We start from the raw sequence: 21,986 nt of genomic DNA, 5'->3' as shown, positions 1-21,986 counted from the left end.
AAAATATGGGCTCGGGGGATGGGGAATGAAAGAAAACTCTTTGTCATGTATTATGTTTTCAAGTTTTCTCATTCATTATTTCATTAGCCCTCACACCCTCAAATGCAGGGAAATCATTATTATTATCATTCATTTAGAAAGAAGAGCTGAAGCTAAAACTGAACTGAAAAGTCATACCACTGGCAGATGAACTTTGACGCTAGATTTAACAACTTTGTACTTTTAATGTAAGTACTATGATAAATAAAGTTGAAAAGTTATAAATCAGCTGATACACAATTTTATGATTGCTCATAGACATGATTTCTTCAGTGTTCATGATAACAAAACCTGCCATTTTGAATGATGATTATCCCTTAAAGACATATGGAAAGAGCATAGATTTTAATGTCGTGTAGACATACATTCAAATTCTGGCTTGTCCACTTCCAGCGTAGTAGCTCCATAAGAGGTAGTCACAATAATTGTTATTATCATCCTATGTCTGAAAGCAAACCATCTTCTTTCTGGGGGGTGTTGTCTTGTTTGTTTTGTCCTTTAGATTCCACATATGAGTGACATCACACGGTATTTGTCCCTCTCTATTTGATTTATTTCACTAAACCTAACACCCTCCAGGTCCTTCCATGTTGTTGCAAATGATAAACCATATTTTGAGGAACTACATATCCTATATTAAATATAAAGGACAAAAGAGCAGGGTCTAAGGCAGGACAAACTCTTAAAGCATGTTTTTATTTCTTGTCCTCTTATGTGTTCTTATTTTTCATCAGATGACAATGACTAGGACAATTTATGGAAAACTGAAAAGCCATACCAGGAACAAAGAATGGGTTTAGGAGCATATCATGGATGTATCAGTGAGTAAAAAACCAAAAGGTACCATGAAAACCTTCCTACAAGTCTATTTCTCCACTGTTGCACACACTTTTGACCATGCGCAAAGGCATTCCAGTGGTTATGAAGTCCAACTTCCTCATCCCATGGAGAAAACAGATGTCTGGAGAAGATTGGTGATTTGCTAACTATTTGCTTTGTGAAAGAACTGAGATTTAAAGGCAGGACTTAGGATTTTGAGTGTAGTTTTGCTCCTAGTCTCCTTTTTTGATAGACCTAGCGTTTGTCACAAAGGACTGTCAATATTTATTCAATGGTTAGATGCCAGAAATTATTTGGTTCTCAAACGGTATCATTTTTTCCTTCTTAAAAAGGAAAAACAAAAGCAGACCCTTTCAGGGGCTACATTCAGGCCCCTACACCTTACTCATCATCATGTTTTCCTCACTGGCAGGAAGTTCTTTGACTCTAATAAACGGAAGAATACAAAACCTGAGTCAAATTTGAGATGATGTCTAAGTTTTTAGATGTTATCTAAATGGGATATCCACAGTGGTCTAAATAAACAGATTGTTTGACGAGGTGCACATGGCATGTCTACTTGTAGACACTGGTAAACTGAGAGAAGTTTCCAGATCCAAATAGAGGCACTACTCAAGTGGTGTCTGGTGTTGTCAGATTCAAAGCCATTTCTAAAAGTAATACCCGAAAGGATTTCAGAACTATCTATAGATAGAAAATACCGCTCTATGGCAAGGACTTCAAACAGTTGGATCAAGACCTGGATACTGTTGCTAAAAATGCTAATGGAAGCTTCTCACTATCACCCTGTGTCATGTTGGCCCTCATAACCAGATAAACTGGCACTCGATTCTTAAAAAGTTATCCTCAAAATATTTGTAGGTGTTGGAATATCAAGTAATGAAAAAGAATATTCATGTGAAAGAGAAAGATTTTAATTACCCTCTCCTCCATGTCAGCTCTCTCATTTTGAGGCTGGTGTGGTGGATAGCTTTTGAGATTGGTGAGTTTGGACAGACTATATTTTGGAGCTGATCAACCACCAAAGCCTTCGACATGTGAATGAGTCACGTTATAAAAATCTGTTTATTAGTTATTCAGGTGGACCTTAGGATGTAAAGAACCAATAAGATTCTTATAATTAACAGTTTGGAACTAAATGAGGAGGGGCCAGGCCTCCCGCTTGGGGCATGTGGAAGACAAAAGAAACACATAACTCCCGAGAGAACATTTTCTTCTAGTTCTCCATCCAATGAGAATTACTTTGGCTCATTTGCTTCATTATTCAATAAGCATTTACAGACTACACCCACTGTATGTCAGACACCGTGCCAAGCCCTTCCTATACTAAGATGAGTAAGGTAAGTACACGCCCCCAAGTTGCTTAGAGTCTAATGAGGAGGTGGAAAAATACACATCGACAATACTGAATACGATCATGGAGATCTATGCAGGGCGCAGTAGGAGCACAACGGGAGAATACAGATCAGAATCAGATAATGGGGATGGGCATTACAGAGAAAATTGGTTCTTGTTTTGGGTCTTAGAGCAAGGGCAGGGTTTGTTAACTGAAAAGATAAACACACACTGGAGAAAGAAGGTATGGATAGGTAAGAAAATGGAGATCAGAGCTGCTTTTGACTGTTTCAGGGAATCATGAGTCTTGGTAAAGCTGGGACAAAGAACATTTCTTGGGAGATAAAGAAGAACAGGCTTAGAGACGCAGCAGGCCTACAATTTCAAGGGTCTTTGGCACTCACTCAGTGAGTCTGGATTTTATTCTGGAAGTTATCAGTAAAAGATTTTACAGATGAGGATGCCTGATTAAAATTGTGTTTTAGCAAGATCACTTCGGCAACTAAGTGGAGAATGTTGGGAGTAGCCAGGCTGGAGGAAGGGCAACTCTTAGCATGCTACCGCAGTAACTCATGTAATAACCATAAAAGGCAGTGGTGATAGATATGAGAGACATTCAGGAGACAGGAGCTACAGGATTTGAAGGCTGATTTGTTGTGGTAGGGAGACTGCAACTCAAGGAAAGGAGTCCAAGTTGACTTTTTGGTTTAAGGGTATTCAAAAAGTTTGATAAACCAAAATGATCAGTCAGGTGGCTAGTGAAAATGATGAGTTTAACTTTGAAAACATTAAGTGTGCGTCAAGGGATCACTGATGTGAGTTGAACAGACAGTCAGATGTACGGATAGGAGGCTGGACAGTAAACATTAGTAATGGGAAACTAGAATCAAAGGTAAAAGTGACAGCAGGATAGCACCTGGTTGCTCCAAATTTGTTCAGATGCTTTGCATAAGTAAATTACATACCAGTGTAAGAAAACTTTTCAAAAGAGAACCTTGAACCAATCAGTAGCCTAAGGAACTCTGGAGATGGGAAGAGGGGCCATAAGATTGCAAACAAGTCAATATAGTTTCAATGTCCAAAGTCAAGTCAGCCTAACCTCATAACACGTAGGGATCTTAAACTAGCCAGACAGAGAAGTGCTATTGGCACATGATTTCTGATTTTCATCAAGATATTTTATACAACTACCCAAAAGTGCTTTGGACCAAACGGAGAAACATGGACTGACTGATAATGCAATTAGGTGGAATCCTGACTAAACAGCTGTGCTCAGGACGGATAGAAAGTGAGGGATGCGCTGCAGGGCACTGTCCTGGGCTTTGGCCAAATACTTTGTCAGAATAGGAGATAAAGACATAAAAGCCACTCTCACTGTGTGTGCAACAGATATCAAAGTTGAAGAATAAAAATAGGCTAGATGACTTTTAGGGTCCACAAAGATCTTAACAGATGAAATTTGGTAAGGACAGGTCTCAAGGTCCCACGCATGGAGCTCTCAAAATTATCTGCAACGTACTTGTTGGTTGAGTTGTAGTTATCAATCCCCTCTACACAACAACTCAATAAATTTAAAAATAGAAACTAGTGCACATTCAAAGAAGAGTTTTTATGCATTACACTAAGCTGGAATTCACACATATGTCGTAAGAGAATCCACTGAAGAAACTGGCGCCATAGAGAAAATTTGAGGGAAATGTAGTAACTGCTGGTCTTCAGAGACTTAAAGGGATATCAGTTGGAAGAGGAATTATGTTTTGCAAGATTATAAGGATGAGAAATAGGATTACTAGATACAATAAGTTACTTTTCATTATTAATCTCTGTTATGCACTTGCCCATAGTGGAGTGGATAATATCATTGACTTTTGAGCCATATTTGTCCAGCTCTACTATTTACTATTTATCGGCTGTGTGACCTTGGGCAGATTTCAGTAGTCCCTCCCTGTCTCTTTTTCCTCATCAGAAAATGAGGATGATGATAGGATCCAGCTCATAAGGATTTCATGATTTAATGCATGTAAACCGAGAAAAGGGTCTGGCACATAGAGATTGCTTTATGGGTTAGCTACTATTGTTATCAGTAGTTACAGGAACATAGAGGGCAATTGCCCTCCACCCCCGAGAAAATACTAGGTAGAAAAAGAGATTTAGAGAGGTACTCTTTAAGCAGCTTTTTAAATTTATGAATTTTTTGTAAGCCAGTGTCTAGAAGTTGGTGACAGTTTCCAAGTCTTCTGGTTGCTGGTTCATCTATGCAACTCCCATTGGAGTATATGGGAAGTCAGCTGCAAGTGATAACTCCACCCTAGGGCCCAGGAAACATTTCTGCTCGGGCATCTGACAAGGTTAGGTACTTCTTTTATTTCTGAGATCATCTTGCCTCCATACTTTACATACTTTAGATTTCCATACAAGTTTTTGACCTCTGTATCAATGGCAATTCAGAATCCTTGACTGATTCCAAGTCCTTATCAGGTAAAAGGAAAGGGCACCAAGAAGCTTTTACCCTCAAAAACTCCCAGGCATAAACTGAAGTCCACAGAACCACAAAGCAAATACTAGATTTTTCACAGAAAATGGAAAAGACTTATTTGTATTTCCAGAAGATCAGAGCAACCTTGACATTTTGGTAGCAGCTAAATCAGTGTGAGACCGCTTCTAAATTGGGGTCTGCAGTTTTTCATACCACTGAGTTATCTACCCACTAATCTAACTAAAATTCTGAATCAAATCTTGAAATCACATTCATCATCCATTCTACACTATCCCGGAATGATAGAACATTATTATCTAGAACATTATTCTATGGAAGGCTAAAATCATAGGATAGTATCTCCTTGAAAAAATCTATGGACAAATGACTTTGAGAATACTGTATACCATAAAGAGTGTCTAGATATTCTCAAGGCAGATTAGCTAATTAAAAACACTAAGAATTAATTTACCCAGGTTTTATATAGTGGTCCCTAGTTTATTCTTTCAAGGAATTACTTTTAGTCAATAGCCCATTAATATATTATAAATCTTATTTGGTGAAAGAGTTGGTAACTATTACCATTAGTTGCTTTTCCTTGAACACCTACTCAGTACTCATTTATTCTTGAAAGCAGTTCTTTAATTAGGGCAAACCTGTTTCAGTTTGCCTGGGACATTCACGGCTCACTGCCATTGATCCAGTGTCATTATTAGTAGTTCCCCCTTTTATTCTCAAGAATGTCCTCATGACCAATTATATAGACAGTTGACCTACAAGGTAGCTATTATTATCACCTACTGTATTTATTTATTTATTTATTTATTTATTTATTTATTTATTTATTTTTGTAGGTTCCAAGCCTAGCGTAGAGCCCAATGCGGGGCCTGAACTCACAACCCTGAGATAGAGACCTGAGCTGAGATCAAGAGTCAGATGTCCAACAAACTGAGCCACTCAGGCGCCCCTGCACTTTTTTCTTTTGCTTGCCTTTCTACAGTTTACCCTCCCTACTGCAGCCAGAACTGACCTTAAAAAAAATGTCAATTAGTTCACTTCTCAGTCCATAAACCTCCAATGGATTCCTAGCACCCTCAGAATTAAAGTCTCCCAAACAGTCTTCAAAATCTTAGGGCTTCAAAGACCTAATGAACTGGCTGCTGGCTCTATCTCTAATGTAATTTGTTGTTGTTTTACCACTCCTACTTTTCATCCAACCTCCCTGGGCTCCTTCCTGTTTGTAGAACAGATCAAGGATGCCCCTAACTCAATGCCTTTCCACTTGCTGTTTCTTCCCTCTGTTGAAAATCTTCCCCCTAATTATTCACATGACTTATTTCCACACCATACTTCATTTTCTGCTTGAGTTTCATTTCCTCCAACCACCCTATCTAAAAATGCTTTCCCTTCTTTTTCCTCTATCTCCTCATCCTACTGTACTTTTTAGGTGGTGTTGGTACTGCTTGAATTATACCTCTGACTTCTATTAGCACTGTGGAACCTCTTCAGATGTATGTATCCTCTTTATATACAATTAAGGTGTATGTTATATACGTTAGGGTCTATGTATTCCTTTATACACAATTTCTACTATGTTCAGCTCTTCAACAGAAATTAGCAAAATAATTGATAATAGCTCCATATGCTTCCTTACTTTAGAAAGCTGACATTTTAAAAAAATGTTGCCAATTTTTCATAAATACCTCCCCCATTCTAGGTGCTTTGATTGGCAAGTACTGTCTTTTGACATGCATACAGTCTTTTAAAGAACATAGATTCAATCTGTGTTCTTCATTTTTGAAGACTGATATGTAATTGAGCCAGAGACACTTGGAGACAAAAAACTTTCTAGAGATCACCCAGTAAGGCTCCTAGTAAGATAGGGAAAACACTCAGGAAAAGAAGTGTTCCTTCGAGTCCTTGACTGGGTGTATGGACATCTGTCACCTTTGGGTTTGGTCCTCATCATGCCCTTTGGGGAGCTGCCCCTTACCCACCTCACAGCAATTCCAATCCTGTGGCCCCATCCCATGTACTACACAGGCGGACCTGACCAAATCTTAATAATAAGAACATACTATCCAAGGGGAGCTGTAGCTTTGACCTTCCTCAACTCATAGCAGCATCCTGTGGGCTGAGAAACTTTCCTCTGCAGAGACTGCTGGCCCGAGGGATCCTGGGGCCCTCCGACCTCTGGTCCCAGGACAAGCTGTGGTCTCCGTTTCTTTGTGTTGCTAAGACTTTATCTTTGGTGACTGACTTCCCATTTATTTTGAGAAAAACACTTAAGCCTGGGGCCTTTTGGTTAGGCAAATTGCAAAGATGCATCTAATATCTGATTTTTAAAATAAAAAGGTTTAAATTGTAAGACAAAAAAAAGAGAGAGAGAGAGAGAGAGAGAGAGAGAGCTCAAGCATCTTTCACCCCCCTGTGGATGCAGTGAGTGGCCCAGGTTTTGGTGCTGTTACCAGGGAATCAAAGTATCAAGGAACTTCTGTCTTCCCAACTCTGCTTTAGTCTTTACCCTAAACCAAGCTCTTACCTTGAAGCAGCAAAGATTGCCTCTGGACATCATCCTAATACACTCAAATAGATTATGGCAGGGGGGAAAAAAACGAGCTTTGGGACATACATTCTCTGTATTATGTATTTCATCTATGTTCCCAAGAAAGCATGGGCCTAAATTTTGGCTTTGTGACCCAGGGACTGAACTTAAGCTAAGTATATAGTGTTACTTACATTTTGTTACTTAATAATGAAAATTTGGGTGTCTGGGTTTTAGTATACCGTGTTTTTATTTTTGTTTTTCCACACTCTGAATTGCTCAGGAAACTACTTAAACTAAAACGATTTAGTTTAATGAATTATTACAGCTGTTTACTGTTGATACAGTTGTTGACTGTTGGTAGTTTAAAAAATGTAATCTATTAGGGCTTATAGATTTATGGGGCCTGAGGGAGCCCATTTTTTTCTTGCCTCTGATCTTATTTGCTTTCCCTTTCTCCTACCTGCATCAGAGTAGTATTTATCTTTCTAAGGCAAAAGAATATTTAAATTAATAGTAGCAAAATAATCTCTGGGGAAACAATAAGATAAATGATTTTTCATGTGTGGTAGAATAAAATAGAGTGGTAGAGAGTGGATTTGACCTCTATTCCTCTGCCTACACATGATAAAAAGGGGAAAAGAGGTAAGTTTTCATTTTTGAAAAATGAAAATAAATAAATAAAAATAAAATGCTCTTTGCAAAAAATAAAATAACCAACTTCTGTATAATTTGTACTGCCATAGGTAAAATAGATTTCATCATAATTTTCATAAAACTAATACATAATTCTGCAATATTGTACATTGAATTCCTGAAGGTCCCATGCTCATAAACATAATCTAAAATGAAAGTTGAATGTCAGGTGGAGTTCTTGTTCTTCATTTTAGATTTATGAATTGGAATTTAAATGCAATTTAACATGTGTGGGATATGGGTCCCTGAATACAATACTAACTTTCATTTGGATGATTCTTATCTCATTTTATGATTTTTGTCTAAGGGGGAAGGATGTAAAAATTCTAACACATATTTATTGAAACAATATAATGAACAGAGAGGGGAAGAGGATGGAATATAGTCACAAAATAACACTTGAACCTCTATGTCTGAAAAATGTCCAATCAACGATTTGGAAATGTTAGTTGACAAAGAACAATCAATAATATTTCTTATTCAGAAATATTAAATACTATTTAATAAATATTTAACATTAATAAATAATACTAAATATTAAATAAATATTATTTCTTATTGTTTCTTATTCAGAAGCACTATTTCAAATGATTAGCGTAATCATTCAATAGGTTAAGTTAAACGAACAGTAATCTGAGAAGAATAAGTTTGCTTTTCTTATCAGACACTATACTGAATACTTTTCGACATTACTTTTTTCATACATTAGTTTATTTTTTTCCATTTTTTGAAGGCCAGGGAACAACTGTAAGGCAGTTGTAATACAGAGTCTAAGGACAGGCTTCAAATCCTACCTCTTCTACTTACTTGCTGTGTGACCTTGGGCATATTACTTAACCTTTCTGTGCATCACTCTTTGTAAAATGCATATCTTACAAAGCAATTGTCAGAATTAATAAATTAATATATGAGACTTGCTTAGAAGCATGGTTGGAAAATAATAGAGCTCAACACATGTGAAGATAGTTTTTAGGAAACTTGCCCGGCATGGCATTAAGATGCATAGTTGGGAGTGAATAGATTTGCCTGAATCTAGAATTCAGAGCTTTAACAAAACAAAACAAAAAAAGGCTTTTTATTTCATAGCATGTATTTTATCCATACGGGTAAAACAGTGGTAAAATACGTAAGATTTAGAAATCGTTTGTTGAAATTATATTTCTTTAAATGAAATTCAAGAATCGCTTGCAATTGATAATGTCATTTCATATATGATCACATCTTATTTCCAGGGGGCAAACTGCTGGACAGACTAAAGGACTAGACTTATAATTACTCATATAATTACTATTATATATTATTATTAATTGGAACATAATGCATTACTCTGAATAGAGTAACTATTCAATGGATTCTTCTATTTCTACCTAAAACACATCTCGCTCAGAAAAAGATTCAAGAAATGTCTTGTTAACTGGTGCCCTTTTCTATCACGATTATGAGTTCATTTTGAAATTGCTTTTTTGTACGTCTCTTAGTATTCATTAGTGAATATATACCTGTATTTATTTATTCTTGATAGAGTAAATGGAGAGTTTCCAGGCTCACCTTCATTTGGAGTAGGAGAGGAATTCAACGCTCATAATCAACCGAAGAGTGTTTAATCAGTACCTCCAAAGCCTCAACGTTAGTGCTGGGTTGATTTTAGGAACTGGGTTGAAAGGCATTTAAGAATTCATCTAGGGGCACCTGGGTCCCTCAGTTAGTTAAGCGTCTGCCTTCGGCTCAGGTCGTGATCTGAGAGTCCTGGGAGGGAGCCTAGGAGGGCGGGCTCTAGCTCAGTGGGGAGTCAGCTTCTCCCTCTGCCCCTCCCCATCCCCTTTCCTGTGCTCCGCGAGCCTGCACGCTGGCTCGCTCTCCCTCCTCAAATAATAAATAAAATCTTTAAAAAAAAAATTCATCTATACTCTCCTTCAAATGTGATCACTCTTCTACTTAGTATTTCTAGTTTCAGAGACTTCCTCGAGAGACCGATTTGATTTCACTATTGCTTACAAAGATGGTACCACCATTTATTGGCCACTATGCTAAACGCCTTGTTTGCATTTTGCTACTTAATCCTTTCACTGTGGTTTTTGCTGTTATTGTCCACAATTTACAGAGAAGGAAATAGAGGTCACAAAGATGATATTACCTGTTTGAGGTCACACAGCCAGGAGTACGCTGAAGAGCCAGAATGAAAGGCAGGTGGTCTGACTCCGCCGGGCCGCAGCACTCAGAACTCTGCGGGCTGCTTCCGCCCACTACCTTAAATAGTCTTCTTTAGCCTGGGCTGAAATCTAAGAGTTTTTAGTTTTATTTATCTGCATTTAGTCCAGACTCTTTCCTTGAAGGGTTTGGACAACGCAGTTTTCATTTCCCACTTACATAGAAGTCTTTTGTGGCCCTACACATCCTCATCCTATTTTGGCTAGCGTTAGTTTCTTATTCATATACTTTGATATGTGATAAATTAATCTATATTTTGCATAAAATCATGCACCCTCTTTCCAAAGGTTTTGCCATTTAGAAATGCGAGAGTAAAAAAAAAAAAGGCAATGATTCGCTTATTTCTTAGAAAACTGTTGCCATCCAAAATTAACAAGCCTTTTCAAGATGGCTGTTTAATAGTTGTTAAAACAATATAAAATTTCATTTAACATCCGTAGTTCAGACCATAAGGTCACATACTCATATATTTTTTACCTTTCAATCATTTTGGCTAGCACGCATATGTTTCAGGCTAAAGACGTATGAGAGATGTCAAATAAATCCGTATCAATCCTTTGGCTTAGAGAAAACTTCTTTTTGAATATGCTGAAACTTTTGAAGAGGAACTCCCTGTCAGCAAAGATTACATCAATAAAACTTTCAAAGAAATAATCTCTTTGGGAAAGAGCTCATTTTTAATCTTCAGCTGTGGTTCTGTTAACTCCACCTGTCAAAATAAATGGAAGTGGTTACCACTTTTTTTTTTTTATTGCAAAAAGGAAGTGGTTCTTAACCTTGGCTGCATATTTAAATTTCATGGGGTAGATTTAAAAAATAAACTACCCTCGCCTGGACCCCGTGAGCATATGTAGTTCATCAGCCGTGTGGTGTGGACAGCACTCATCGCAAGTGATTCTAATCAGCAGGGAGAGGTGAGAGGCATGGGAAAAAGTCAGTGGGATAGGAAAGCCCATCTTCTCACCAGCACTAAGGGCCATGGAAATTTGTTACCTTCTCGTTACTTTATATACCTTAAAACTACCTTTAAAAACCCTCTGTCATGGAATTCTTCTAACATCTTGCCATGACACTTGAAAATACCGTGTAACTTTAAGATTAAGCAAGAAGTGCCGCCAGGACAGGCTAGTTCTGATAAGAAAACCAAACGATGCGGATTCTGGGGAAACTTCACCTCCCATTGTTTAACGTTGGAGAAAGTGAAGCGTATAGCCTCTCTGGTCTTCAAATTTGTTCCCTAGTCTCATGTCACTTTTAAGACTCTTGGAATTGTCAGTGGTGGGTTTGAGACCACTCAATGTCCCACAGTTTTTAATCATCTGAGAACATTTTATTTTATTTAAAGTTCCCAAAGGGATTTTTTTTAAAAAGTAACCAATGCTATCATTTCCTTGAAACTTAATGACCTTTCCTGTAGGTCAAAATCTTTCATACCTCTGGAAAAGTAAACCTCTACTCTTACTTTCACACAAACTGCCCCCTTCAGTGTGCAGGGAAGTTGTTTCCCACGGAAGCCCCTGAAAGTACTTGCCCTTCCTGCTTGTTGGAGCACAACTGACCCAGCCCAGGGGCTACTCTGCCTGGTGCCATATACATGGGAGCCTCAGATCTGTGCTCTATGCTGTTAGGATAAATTTCAACTTCTCTATCATTCCATGAATTTCCTCCCTATCCCAGCTAACTCCGGCATAGAGCATCCAAGTCTTTTTTTTTTTTTTCACACGAGACTGTCAATACTTCCAATTCCCTTCTCAAAAATGACCTTCCCAAGATTTTCTACATGTATAGTCATCACCGAGCGCTTTAGAAGTCATAGTCAAAAGGTCAAGTAGTTTAACTATTTGCCACTTTTTTTCATAGATGCTTACATACTCCACATAAAAATAGCAGGAAGTCCCTCTTTATTACTTATATTACGCTCCTCAAATTTGCTTGCTGACGAAAAACAGGAAAAGGCATTTCTCGTGAGGAATGCACACATGAAATGTACTTGGCAGTAAGCAACTGAGAAAACAGCCAATGATGTCATCTATACATTGCATCTGGTCAACAAGTACTAGTGACATAACTTATAATAACCTTTTTACTTATTGAAAATTGCCCGGACTCCGGCTGTGCTGTTATTGTCTGTTTAGAAGAGCTGGTTGGTATGTTGCGTTTAATTAAATATTTTAAAGCCATCCTTTTGTATGCCTGTTGTACTTTAACTAAACTTCTGACAGCTTATCCTCTGTTGGTTTAAAAAAAGAAGGTGTAGTTTATTGCCTGCCTCTCTCTGTCTCTCTCTCTCTCCCTCGTGCGCGTGCACAGTTATAGAATATTAGTATTTTTAAGTGAAGTAAAATAGCCTATTTTAGAGATGTGTGAAGGGTAAGTAAGTTTGAATGTGTTGTTAATTTAATGTGTTGTCAGTGTAAATAGTCTAGACATGAAAAGGAATAATTTGATAAAAACATCCATGTTTTAGTATTCTAATTTTTTAAATAATGATGAAGTATTATTATTGGAATAGAACCATGTTTTCTCCTTCTCTGCCACTTTTTTAAAATTACAGAACATTCACAATTTGAAAGAAACCACCACAAAACTGCAGTCATCTTATCTATGTCCCCTAAGCAAAGTGCTTTTCCCGCTAATTTATCTGAAGAACATCTCCTTGATCAGTATTATAAACCATGTTATGATTTTCTTACACTTGTTTATTAATCATTTTGCATGTCATGCTTGGTCATCAGGGAAGGAAAACCACGTTCAATTTTTCTTTCTTTTTTTTTTTTTCCTCTCATGCTCTAAGATTGGAAACCTCAATAACAAAGGAATTCAAATCTTGCTTGAAATACAGACACGTTATTCTCGGCAAGAGAAATCTTAAATTTACATTTCATTTTCTTGTGCAAAAATCCTCTTAATTCAATCTTGGAAACACACACACATTTTACAGATATGACCTGTAAATTTTTCCTTTGACTTTTGGGAGTGTTTGGTCATAGTTCCCAGATTTTGCCAACAATTTTAAAAGGACTGCTTTAACGATCTAATTATTACAATTTGGTAATTAGCTAGAGTAGCATTTCAAAGTGTTCTTGAGATGACTTGCCTGGGTTAACCAGTATTTTAGAAAACAGACTAGAGTCGTATAGATACTGATATTGTTCTTGTCTTCACGTTTATACTTTTACTTTGGACCCCTGAGACACACAGCGTTTGTGGTTCTGCCACAATCTAGAATTCTCAAACATCCCTGACGGCTAAACTATAATAATCTTTGGAGAAATCTCCCCTCAAGTTCCTGTGTTCGCAATCATTAACAAAAAAAGAAAGAAAAATGTTAAAGGTACCGAGAAAAGTCCAGTGCTTGCAGCTGGTTTCAGCAATTTCAACTTGCGCAAGACCCGTGTTTGTGAAAGCAAGTCAAGAAGCTTTGAACAGGATGTAATCAACCTCCGATCTGCTGAGAAACACTGCAGAAATGACTCGCCCTGCCAAAAATAATAATGTCGTCTACAAGCAGCTCTTCCATGTCTAAGGAAGAACTCGCCACACGTGTGAGTTGATGCTGGCATCAGAGGAGCAAGCAAGGAGAAGGGCAAATCCTAGCAAACGCAGCCTAAAATGCCCCGTATCAGAACCCACGGGGAGCTGTGGCCCATTCCAAATGTGCTGGCAATATCCAGGAAGATTCGTATCCGCAAAAATCCAAACGGTAAGTGACCCCGGACAAAGGGCTTATAGTTGGCAACAATTCTGCGCTGTCACTTTCCCTCTGTAACCGAGCTGCCCTGTTTTGTGAAGGCAGAGCTGTTAAATACCTCTTAGTCACCAGCCCCAACCCAAATCTATTTCTTTCTTTCTTTCTTTCTTTCTTTCTTTCTTTCTTTCTTTCTTTCTTTCTTTCTTTCTTTTCTTTCTTTCTTTCTTTCTTTTCTTTCTTTCATTCTCTCTCTCTCTCTCTTTTTTTTTCAAAATATCATCTGGCAGCTTCCCTCAAAGGACATCAAGAGCTCGGGAGGGAATATCTGTGAATGATCCTTTAGATAAGTTTCATCACAAAAGCCCTGCACCTACCTCTGTCAAGTCTGGGCTGCTCAGTCCGCATGGGCTGGATGTGAAAAAAGACCCGGGATGATGGCTTCTCCGAATTTACCAGAAAGAAAGGACCTGGGATGCTTGTCCTTTAAGTGTCTCTAAACATGGTTCGCATAGCTGGATCTCTGCTTATCTGTGCCTTTCGGCTTTCGCTTCCATACATGGACCTGTTCCCAACAGTAACTCCAAGCTGTGGAAAAGCAGCTCTCTGGCAGCTCTCCGCTTCATCCAACACATGGACGATAAAAATACACATATAGAGATCCTTCCAGCCAGGCCCATTTCCCACCCCGCCGTCCTGCCACTATGCCTTTTTGGAAATACGCTTTCAGATTGGCATTTCTACTCCCCAGACGTTTAGGGAACAACCGCTTTCCCCCTGATTCCCACACAGAGCTTTTAGGATGTGGGTTTGCTTAGCTTTATGAAAACAGTGGCATGGTTATATTTCCTGACCGGGGTCTTCATCCTTAAAGATCTTAGCAGTAAGATATGTACAGGACCTGCACAATGTGGAGTGAATGGCTGAGCAAATGGACATTGCATGTGAATGAATACATACATATTTAATGTATTTGTTTAGTTAGGAATAGTTATGAACACTCTGAATTATTTGTCTTAAAGGATCAGGTAGGAGCAGAAGGTCAATGTAATCAAAATCTCTAAGACAGGAGAGGTCAGGATTTTCCTTAAACAGCTTCTCATTTAGGATACAGTGGCAGTTCCTAATAAGCTACCATCTAGCATATAGTTTGAAATTCAGAAAACTTTTTTAAGGCTAAAGAATGTAAACTTGAGTAGAATACTAATTGCTACATTTTTAACTGTCAGTGATACTGTAAATGAAATGAAACTGTGACCTAAATTTTAAGGATGGGGATGGGGAAGGAGAAATCCAGCTCTGGCTAAGAGACATATAGGTGAGAGGTACTCCTTCAGGGGCGGTGGAAACTCCACTTAGTCTTCTAGTTTCTGGAAATCGGGCTTTTCCGTTTTAAAATTTCTCTCTCTCTCTTTTTTTTCTCCGTCTATTGTTACTCTTGTGTGTGTGTGTGCACATATATAAAAGAGAGAGTGAATTTCCAAGTAACATTTTTCCGTTCGCCATTTTTTTTTCAGAGTCATATTAAAACTCTTTTAGAGGGGCGCCTGGGTGGCTCGGCAATTAAGCGTCTGCCTTCAGCTCAGATCATGATCCCAGCGTCCTGGGATCGAGCCCCGCATCGGGCTCCCTGCTCAGCGGGAAGCCTGCTTCTCCCTCTCACACTCCCTCTCTCGCTGTCTCTCTCTGTCAAATAAATAAATAAAATCTTAAAAAAAAAAAACACTCTCTTAGAGTCTCTTGTTTGAAAAAGAAAAAATAAATTTGAGGTATACAGGAATGATTCATTTTCGTGTACTGAAATGGAGCTAGTTTGTTTAAAATATTCCAGAGGGAAAGAGGAAGGATAGATGACACAAGATTGGCAAAATGATAATCGTCACAGGTGGCTGAAGGATCAATAGGGGACTCATTAGATCATCCTCTCTACTTTGTGTATGTTTTAAAATTTGTATAAAAGAAAAGAGAGAAGAGTACAAGGTAGATATATTAATGGTGAGTTTGAAGAATTCTAGATTTGCATAATCTCTGTGCAAAGCACTGAGGCCAGAACAAGGAGGGGCAAGTTTTTTTCTTTTCTTTTATTCAAAATTTATTCTGACATTCAAACCCCTTGTCAATCAGACATATATATGTGTGTGTATATACATGTACACTCCATACGGTAATACATTTTATGTTGTATAGTATCTACACAACATATTACATATGCATAATATATTATCTATATAACAATACATATCCAGTATAACAATAATATATATCTAAGGAAAATTAAGATATGATATTTTAAAAGCCAACCAAATGTAGCTCAGTGATGGACATGGCAGATGGTGACCGTACCCACAAGCCATTCAGGACCCTTTCTTCTGTTCCTTTTCTCTGCTTTAGAAATCCGAAAGGTAGGGAGCACCTGGGTAGGGCTCAGTTGGTTAAGTGTCTGCCTTCAGCTCGGGTCATAATCCTAGGGTCCTGGGATCAAGCCCTGCGTAGGGTTCCCTGCACAGAGACTGGCCCAGACCAAGTAATGAGTACACATATCCTGAGTTCCTGAGTGAATAAATGGGTAAATGAGAAGGCAGGAATTCCAGGTGGACAGAGTTTGAGTCATCGTCAAGAAGCAATAAGGTACAGAATCTGCTTGACTCACAGTGAAGAGTCCACATTGGCTGAGGCTTGGGATGGACGAAACCCGAAGGACCTCGAGTGACAGGCTTAGCACGTTGGTTTTGGGTATGTTAAAGGGGGGAGTTTGGGCACAATCAAAATTGTGGTTCTTTTATGAGACTTTATTTTCCTTCTTGATGAGACTTGATGATAATAGAATCCTACAGAAATCTTTTTTTTTTAAAGCTTTTATTTATTTATTTGACAGAGATAGAGACAGCCAGCGAGAGAGGGAACACAAGCAGGGGGAGTGGGAGAGGAAGAAGCAGGCTCCCAGCGGAGGAGCCTGATGTGGGGCTCGATCCCACAACGCTGGGATTACGCCCTGAGCCGAAGGCAGACGCTTAACCGCTGTGCCACCCAGGCACCCCAGAATCTACAGAAATCTTGAAAGCAAATGTTTACTGAGACAAACAGGTGGGTGGGTTCTTACTTGGCTGGAAAATTCTTAATGTCTTCTTTGTTTCTAAAGGGACATCTTATTTTCTAAGTCAACTATTGAATATGTTAGAAGAGAAGAAGGAAGAGAGAGAGAGAGGTGTGGTAGTGTGTAATCACCCATCAGAATGAAGTGCTGGGGCTTCAGCTAGTTTAAAAATTGGTCTGCCATGCCTATATGATCACTTGTATTTTAAATTCTGCCCAGCATATTGAAAAGCAGAATCATTGTGCTTAACATAACAGATTGCATCTAGAAGTCCCCTTAAGTAATTCTAATAGCCCTATATAACAGGAATATTTAATTCATTTGGCGTTTTCATTATTAAAATATTTGATTATTTGTGTCATATATCCTTGTATGTCAGATTACATGATCTGGTGCTTTGAAGTCATCAATAGCAATTTGGCTCTGAGCTGGCGGTATCCAGGGAGATGATCTTGGGTAAATTCATCTCATTTCTACTCTCTTCACAGGGTTTGATTTTGCTCTTTTGTGCCATTTGCAAATGATAGGCCCTCTTGCCTCCACTTTTTTCTAAACTCAAGTCCCATAATCAGCAGGAAACATTTTAAAAAAAATATTTGCAAGCAGATTTTTTTTTTTTTTTTGGCCTTCCAATTATGAGCCCCCAAACAACCAAATAGAAAGCCAGACTGGTCTCATATTCCTTCTGGGCTTTAAGGTCTCAAGCTCATCATAGGTGTCCAATGATACTCCTTTGACTTTAGATGGAACGTAAGGACCTCCCTCCAGAAGAAAACACACAAGTTGGGACAGTCCAGAGTTACTCGAGAGTTTAGTTCTATATCTCAAACAAAACAAAGCAAAACAAGATAAAACAGTATTCAGTTATTTTTGTTCTCTATTGAAACTGTAGATTCTCCTTTGAAAGTGGATTAGAATATTCCTGACTTAAGGAACTGAGCCTAGTATATACTATATAATCTATTTATAGTACCTAATATAATGTTCTATTCCTAAATAAATTCTTAAAGTGTATTTCTAAATAAATAAATTTTTAAAAAATATTAAGGACATTAATCTACACAGATTTTGCTGTTATTAGGGTTTTTTTTTTGTCACCAGATATGGACTATAAAAAAAAAAATCAGTGTTTAAAAGGCTTTACTAATTCTAATAGTGTCTCATTTAAAGTCTATTCTATCTTTTTCTATCGTCCAGTTAAGCATAATCATGTCCATGGGCTTATCTCTATAAAACAGGCAGAGACATTAATGCACAATGAAGTGTTTTGTTTTGTTTTGTTTTTGCAGATGTTTCATTGAGCTACAGGCAGAGCTTGAAGAGATGAGCTCAAACAAGGGTAAGCAATTTCAACGTGTTTTGATTGCAATTTGTGGACACCTGAGTAAAGAGAAAATGTTGGAATGCCGTAGCATTCTCTCTCACTTGGACCCCAGCGAACATTTTTGCGGAAGAAGGTGATTTAAAGGTGCTGATGACCAAGGAATCATCCTGTCAGGCTGGTTGGAGCCAGACTGAGCAAGGTCAGTCAGGTTGGTGCAGGCTTGGAAGGACTGAGCTGCGCCTGGTGAGGCTGTAAAGTTCCAGAAGCATTTCTCTGAACACACTCGGTCATCGGTCCAAAGAAAAGTCGAAAGACTTTGCAAAAGTGCAAAGTGTTAGTAAGCATTTCTGAGGAACTAACCCGGTCCAGAGGCTCACACGGCCACTGGAACCCACAAAGTATGGTATCCGTCATCTAAGCTCTTCATTAACATAGGAAAGAGGCAGGACAAGTGTTTAGAAAAATGCCCAGATTATGGGGAGATATATATTTCTCCAAAACTGAGCTTATTTTATTTGTGATGCTTTAGAACTACCTACCAACTAATGAGATTGCTTTCTGAAGGCAACAAGTTCAGTAAATCACTCTGCTCTTCTCCAGTCCTTTCATCCCACATGTAAAATTTTAACCATGATGGACGGAGAGTCTCGGGTCCAAAACCTCACCACGTTTCTTATCCACAGATACAGGTAAATGGAAATCGCAGCTCTTCAACCACAGCATTAGTCGTTGTGATTTGTTTTTAACTTGTTGCAGCATCAAATAATACTGGTAAGTGTAATAAGATGTTTCAAAATATCCCGTTGCTTGTTCATTTGCTTGGAGGACATAAAGACGCAAATCTGAAAGCAATGTGTTCTGATCCAGAAACAGCGGGAAATGGCAGCAACCTGATCCGGAGCAATCAAGAAGGGAAGGTTTATTTTGAATGAGAGGTGTTGTCCGACTGTGAGACTGAGTGATTGCCGCTGAGAGTAAGTGCAAACACAATCACTAGTGGCTCCACGTACGAAGTTATCGGGAACCTGCCTGGTTTCGCGTCTTTTTCGGCTGCCACGTTCACATTACATCCATAGATTGCAATACTGTCTGTGGAGGAGGAAAAGATTCTTCAGTTTATTCTTATTCTTAATGACAGCTTCTGAGCTGTCATGATTTGAAATTACAATGAGAAAAAGGCTCCTTCAGAAAAAAGGAAACAACATATTCCAAAGCCAGATTGTGTATGGGACAGGTAAGGATGCCTCATCATTAAATGGTCTTGGATATGCATTGCCTCTCCGGCCTGCCATTAATTTTTATATTGGTTGTGCTGTGTTTTCTGGACTTGTATAGCTATGGGCAAAGTCATTTCATTCCTCCTGGTCCCTAACAATGTTATTATTTTATTGATAGAGATCAAAGGAGCTGATCAATAAGCATGTGCTGTGGAATAATCTATAATTGCAACATTTTATGTTTGGATGCCACTTGAGTTTGGGAAGCACATTAGCATGCTTTATTTAATTAAACTTCACTTCAACACCAATATGTTGTCCAAAATATGTATCTCTTCAAGCCTCATTATTTTATAGTCATATCACACTTCGGGCGCCTGGGTGGCTCAGTTCGTTAAGTGTCTGCTTCGGTTCAAGTCATGGTCTCAGGGTCCTGAGATGAACCCCAAGTTGCCTCAGGCTCCCTGCTGAGCAGGGAATCTGCTTCTCCCTCTCCCTTTGCCCCTCCCCCTGCTCTTGCATGCTCTCTCTCTCAAATAAATAAAAATTAAAAAGGAAAAGAAATATTCCCCAAACTTATTCTCCGTGCTTTGTTTAGTATATCTTAACAATTTAATTTTTTTAATAAAAATCTTTCTCCTGCTTATATTACAAAAACGACCACTTGATGATTAATAAATCTTTCCTTTCTTTGTGTAAGGCCTAGATGGGGCCAATAACCACATGGAATACAAACATGAATAAAATAAAGCTCTTGACCTCAATGAGATTGAAATTCACTTGTTTCTTCACCCAGTCCTTCCCAACTAGCATTCATTAGACAACTTCAGAAAAAGAAAAAAAAAAAAAAGCACTTATTTTAGAACCTTGGGAGTCAAGCTGGAGCCTGGGCAGCCTTTCCACTTGTTGGAACTTTTTTGTCTATGCTTAGATGTACAACACTCTTTTTCATCTGGTTGCTTTTATAATGCAAAGGGCAGAGGCAAATTATTTGGAGTACAATGAGTGGGTCCAGAGTATTGAAACACTCCTCTTCATGACAATGCCAAGTTACTTTATTTGTTCATGAAGCACTTGAAAAATGAGAAAGAACAGCAGGCCTTCAAGAGAGAACAGAGAAAGAGTTGGCTCCCAATGCTTTCATTAGCAAAAGAGGGTGTTAAAATGCATAGAAATGTTAAATCTCTCCTAAAAAAAAATCAATGAATGACATATCCAGTTGCAGCTCACTCAACCCTGATTTCACCATCATAGGCGATCTTACAAGCGAATGGTTCCGAAGCATAAAAAGTAGTTTAATTTCACCTGCTTAGTGTTAATGCATTTGAAACATTGGAGAAGAAGCTGTCAAAGGGAAATAGAATATCTGTAGCACCACCTACACTCTCTCAAACAAAAATTATAATGCATGTGTATGGAAGGAAGTCTGTTCTGTGAACACTACTTTTATTAAAATGTGTGTGTAGGCTTCAAAATGTCAGGTCTGACCATGAGACAAAAGTGTAATACCACTTGTTGGTATTCAAATAGCATTTTTCTTTTGAGGATCCCAAAGCAATTCATGGGTATAACTCAATCTTTATCGTTGTTATTCGGAATCTTAGGCAGTGTGCTTTAACGCCTCTAGCAACCTGGAAAGCGACCAGGTCTCAGGGTAGATGAAGCTTTTAGGGATTTAATTTCTTGGTAAGCCTGGCAAACAAGAGGGTAATGACCCCTAAACCAAGGCAACCCACGGGCAGTGTCTTCACGTACTGTTGCTCCACGGATGTAGGGACATTCTTCAGAGCTCCAACCCCAACATTGCTACGGTCCACGTAATGCTCTGCCATGTAACAGGCCCAACTCCTTGGAAGGTCCAGTGTCCCGACTCAGAAAGGCAGAGGGTTTATTCCAAAACGAAAATCTGGTGAAAAGCCTACGTCAGACTTTCTAGCATCATAGCAATATTTTAATTTTAAAAAATGTTCTATTTAGAGCATTTGTATTTCACATCAATATAGTTATTTTGGGATCAAGACGCCATACTAGAGAACCATTGGGTCCTTATGATATTAGGATTTATGCAAGAAAGAGCACATTGTTGCCATGGGGATCGGTAAATAGTTTTGATCTGAGACACTGGTTCCCACTGCCAAGACATGGGTGGGAGAAGGTGGTTCCCACAGACTCTGTTTTCTCTAGACTAAAAATATAGCATGATTTCTATTAAAGGGCAATTAAAAAAAATTCTCGGTGATGTGGCCTAAAAGAAGCATACCCTACCATTTTCAGAACAATTAAGCAGTGAGCTCACTATCTAATACTTGGAGATTGTATTTGTATGCAATATTAATTACGTTCATGCCCTATCACATCAAAGGTGGTGTTACAACGGCAGCTTTTCTTAGTGCTGTTCACAGGGTCTTAAAAAAGAAATGGTTTATGGGGATACATATATTACAGACATAAATTACTTCCTTTTAAGGGTTACAATATAAACTTAGCACTTCAAAGTTAACTCTTTAAAATCATCATTTTGCTT

General features: G+C 38.4%; 1 protein-coding gene and 1 long non-coding RNA gene across 14 annotated transcripts in view; one reads left to right on the top strand and one right to left on the bottom strand.

Annotated features, from left to right (window-relative positions):
• The window catches only part of SLC8A1 (solute carrier family 8 member A1), a 383,135-nt gene extending 368,816 nt beyond the window's left edge, over nucleotides 1-14,319 (bottom strand). For 6 of the 13 annotated variants that reach the window (XM_057309318.1, XM_057309320.1, XM_057309319.1 and 3 more), the window contains exon 1: nucleotides 13,478-13,702. In XM_057309318.1, coding sequence (XP_057165301.1) covers nucleotides 13,478-13,702 — 225 coding nt within the window. Of the gene's footprint in view, nucleotides 1-10,065; nucleotides 10,211-10,616; nucleotides 10,836-13,477; nucleotides 13,703-14,204 lie in introns of those variants that run through there. The other 7 variants (XM_057309330.1, XM_057309326.1, XM_057309331.1 and 4 more) reach the window with 6 other exon arrangements.
• LOC113241740 (uncharacterized) lies at nucleotides 13,754-20,226 on the top strand. Its single transcript, XR_003311683.4, has 4 exons — nucleotides 13,754-13,842; nucleotides 18,211-18,260; nucleotides 18,929-19,016; nucleotides 19,113-20,226. It is a non-coding gene; the product is annotated as an uncharacterized LOC113241740 (long non-coding RNA).
• Nucleotides 20,227-21,986: the final 1,760 nt, after the last annotated feature.

The sequence above is a fragment of the Ursus arctos genome, unplaced genomic scaffold, assembly GCF_023065955.2.
Source record: "Ursus arctos isolate Adak ecotype North America unplaced genomic scaffold, UrsArc2.0 scaffold_8, whole genome shotgun sequence".
NCBI classification, from domain to species: domain Eukaryota; kingdom Metazoa; phylum Chordata; class Mammalia; order Carnivora; family Ursidae; genus Ursus; species Ursus arctos.
Note: the sequence above shows the minus strand (reverse complement) of the source record. Positions and strands in the feature narration are given on the sequence as shown.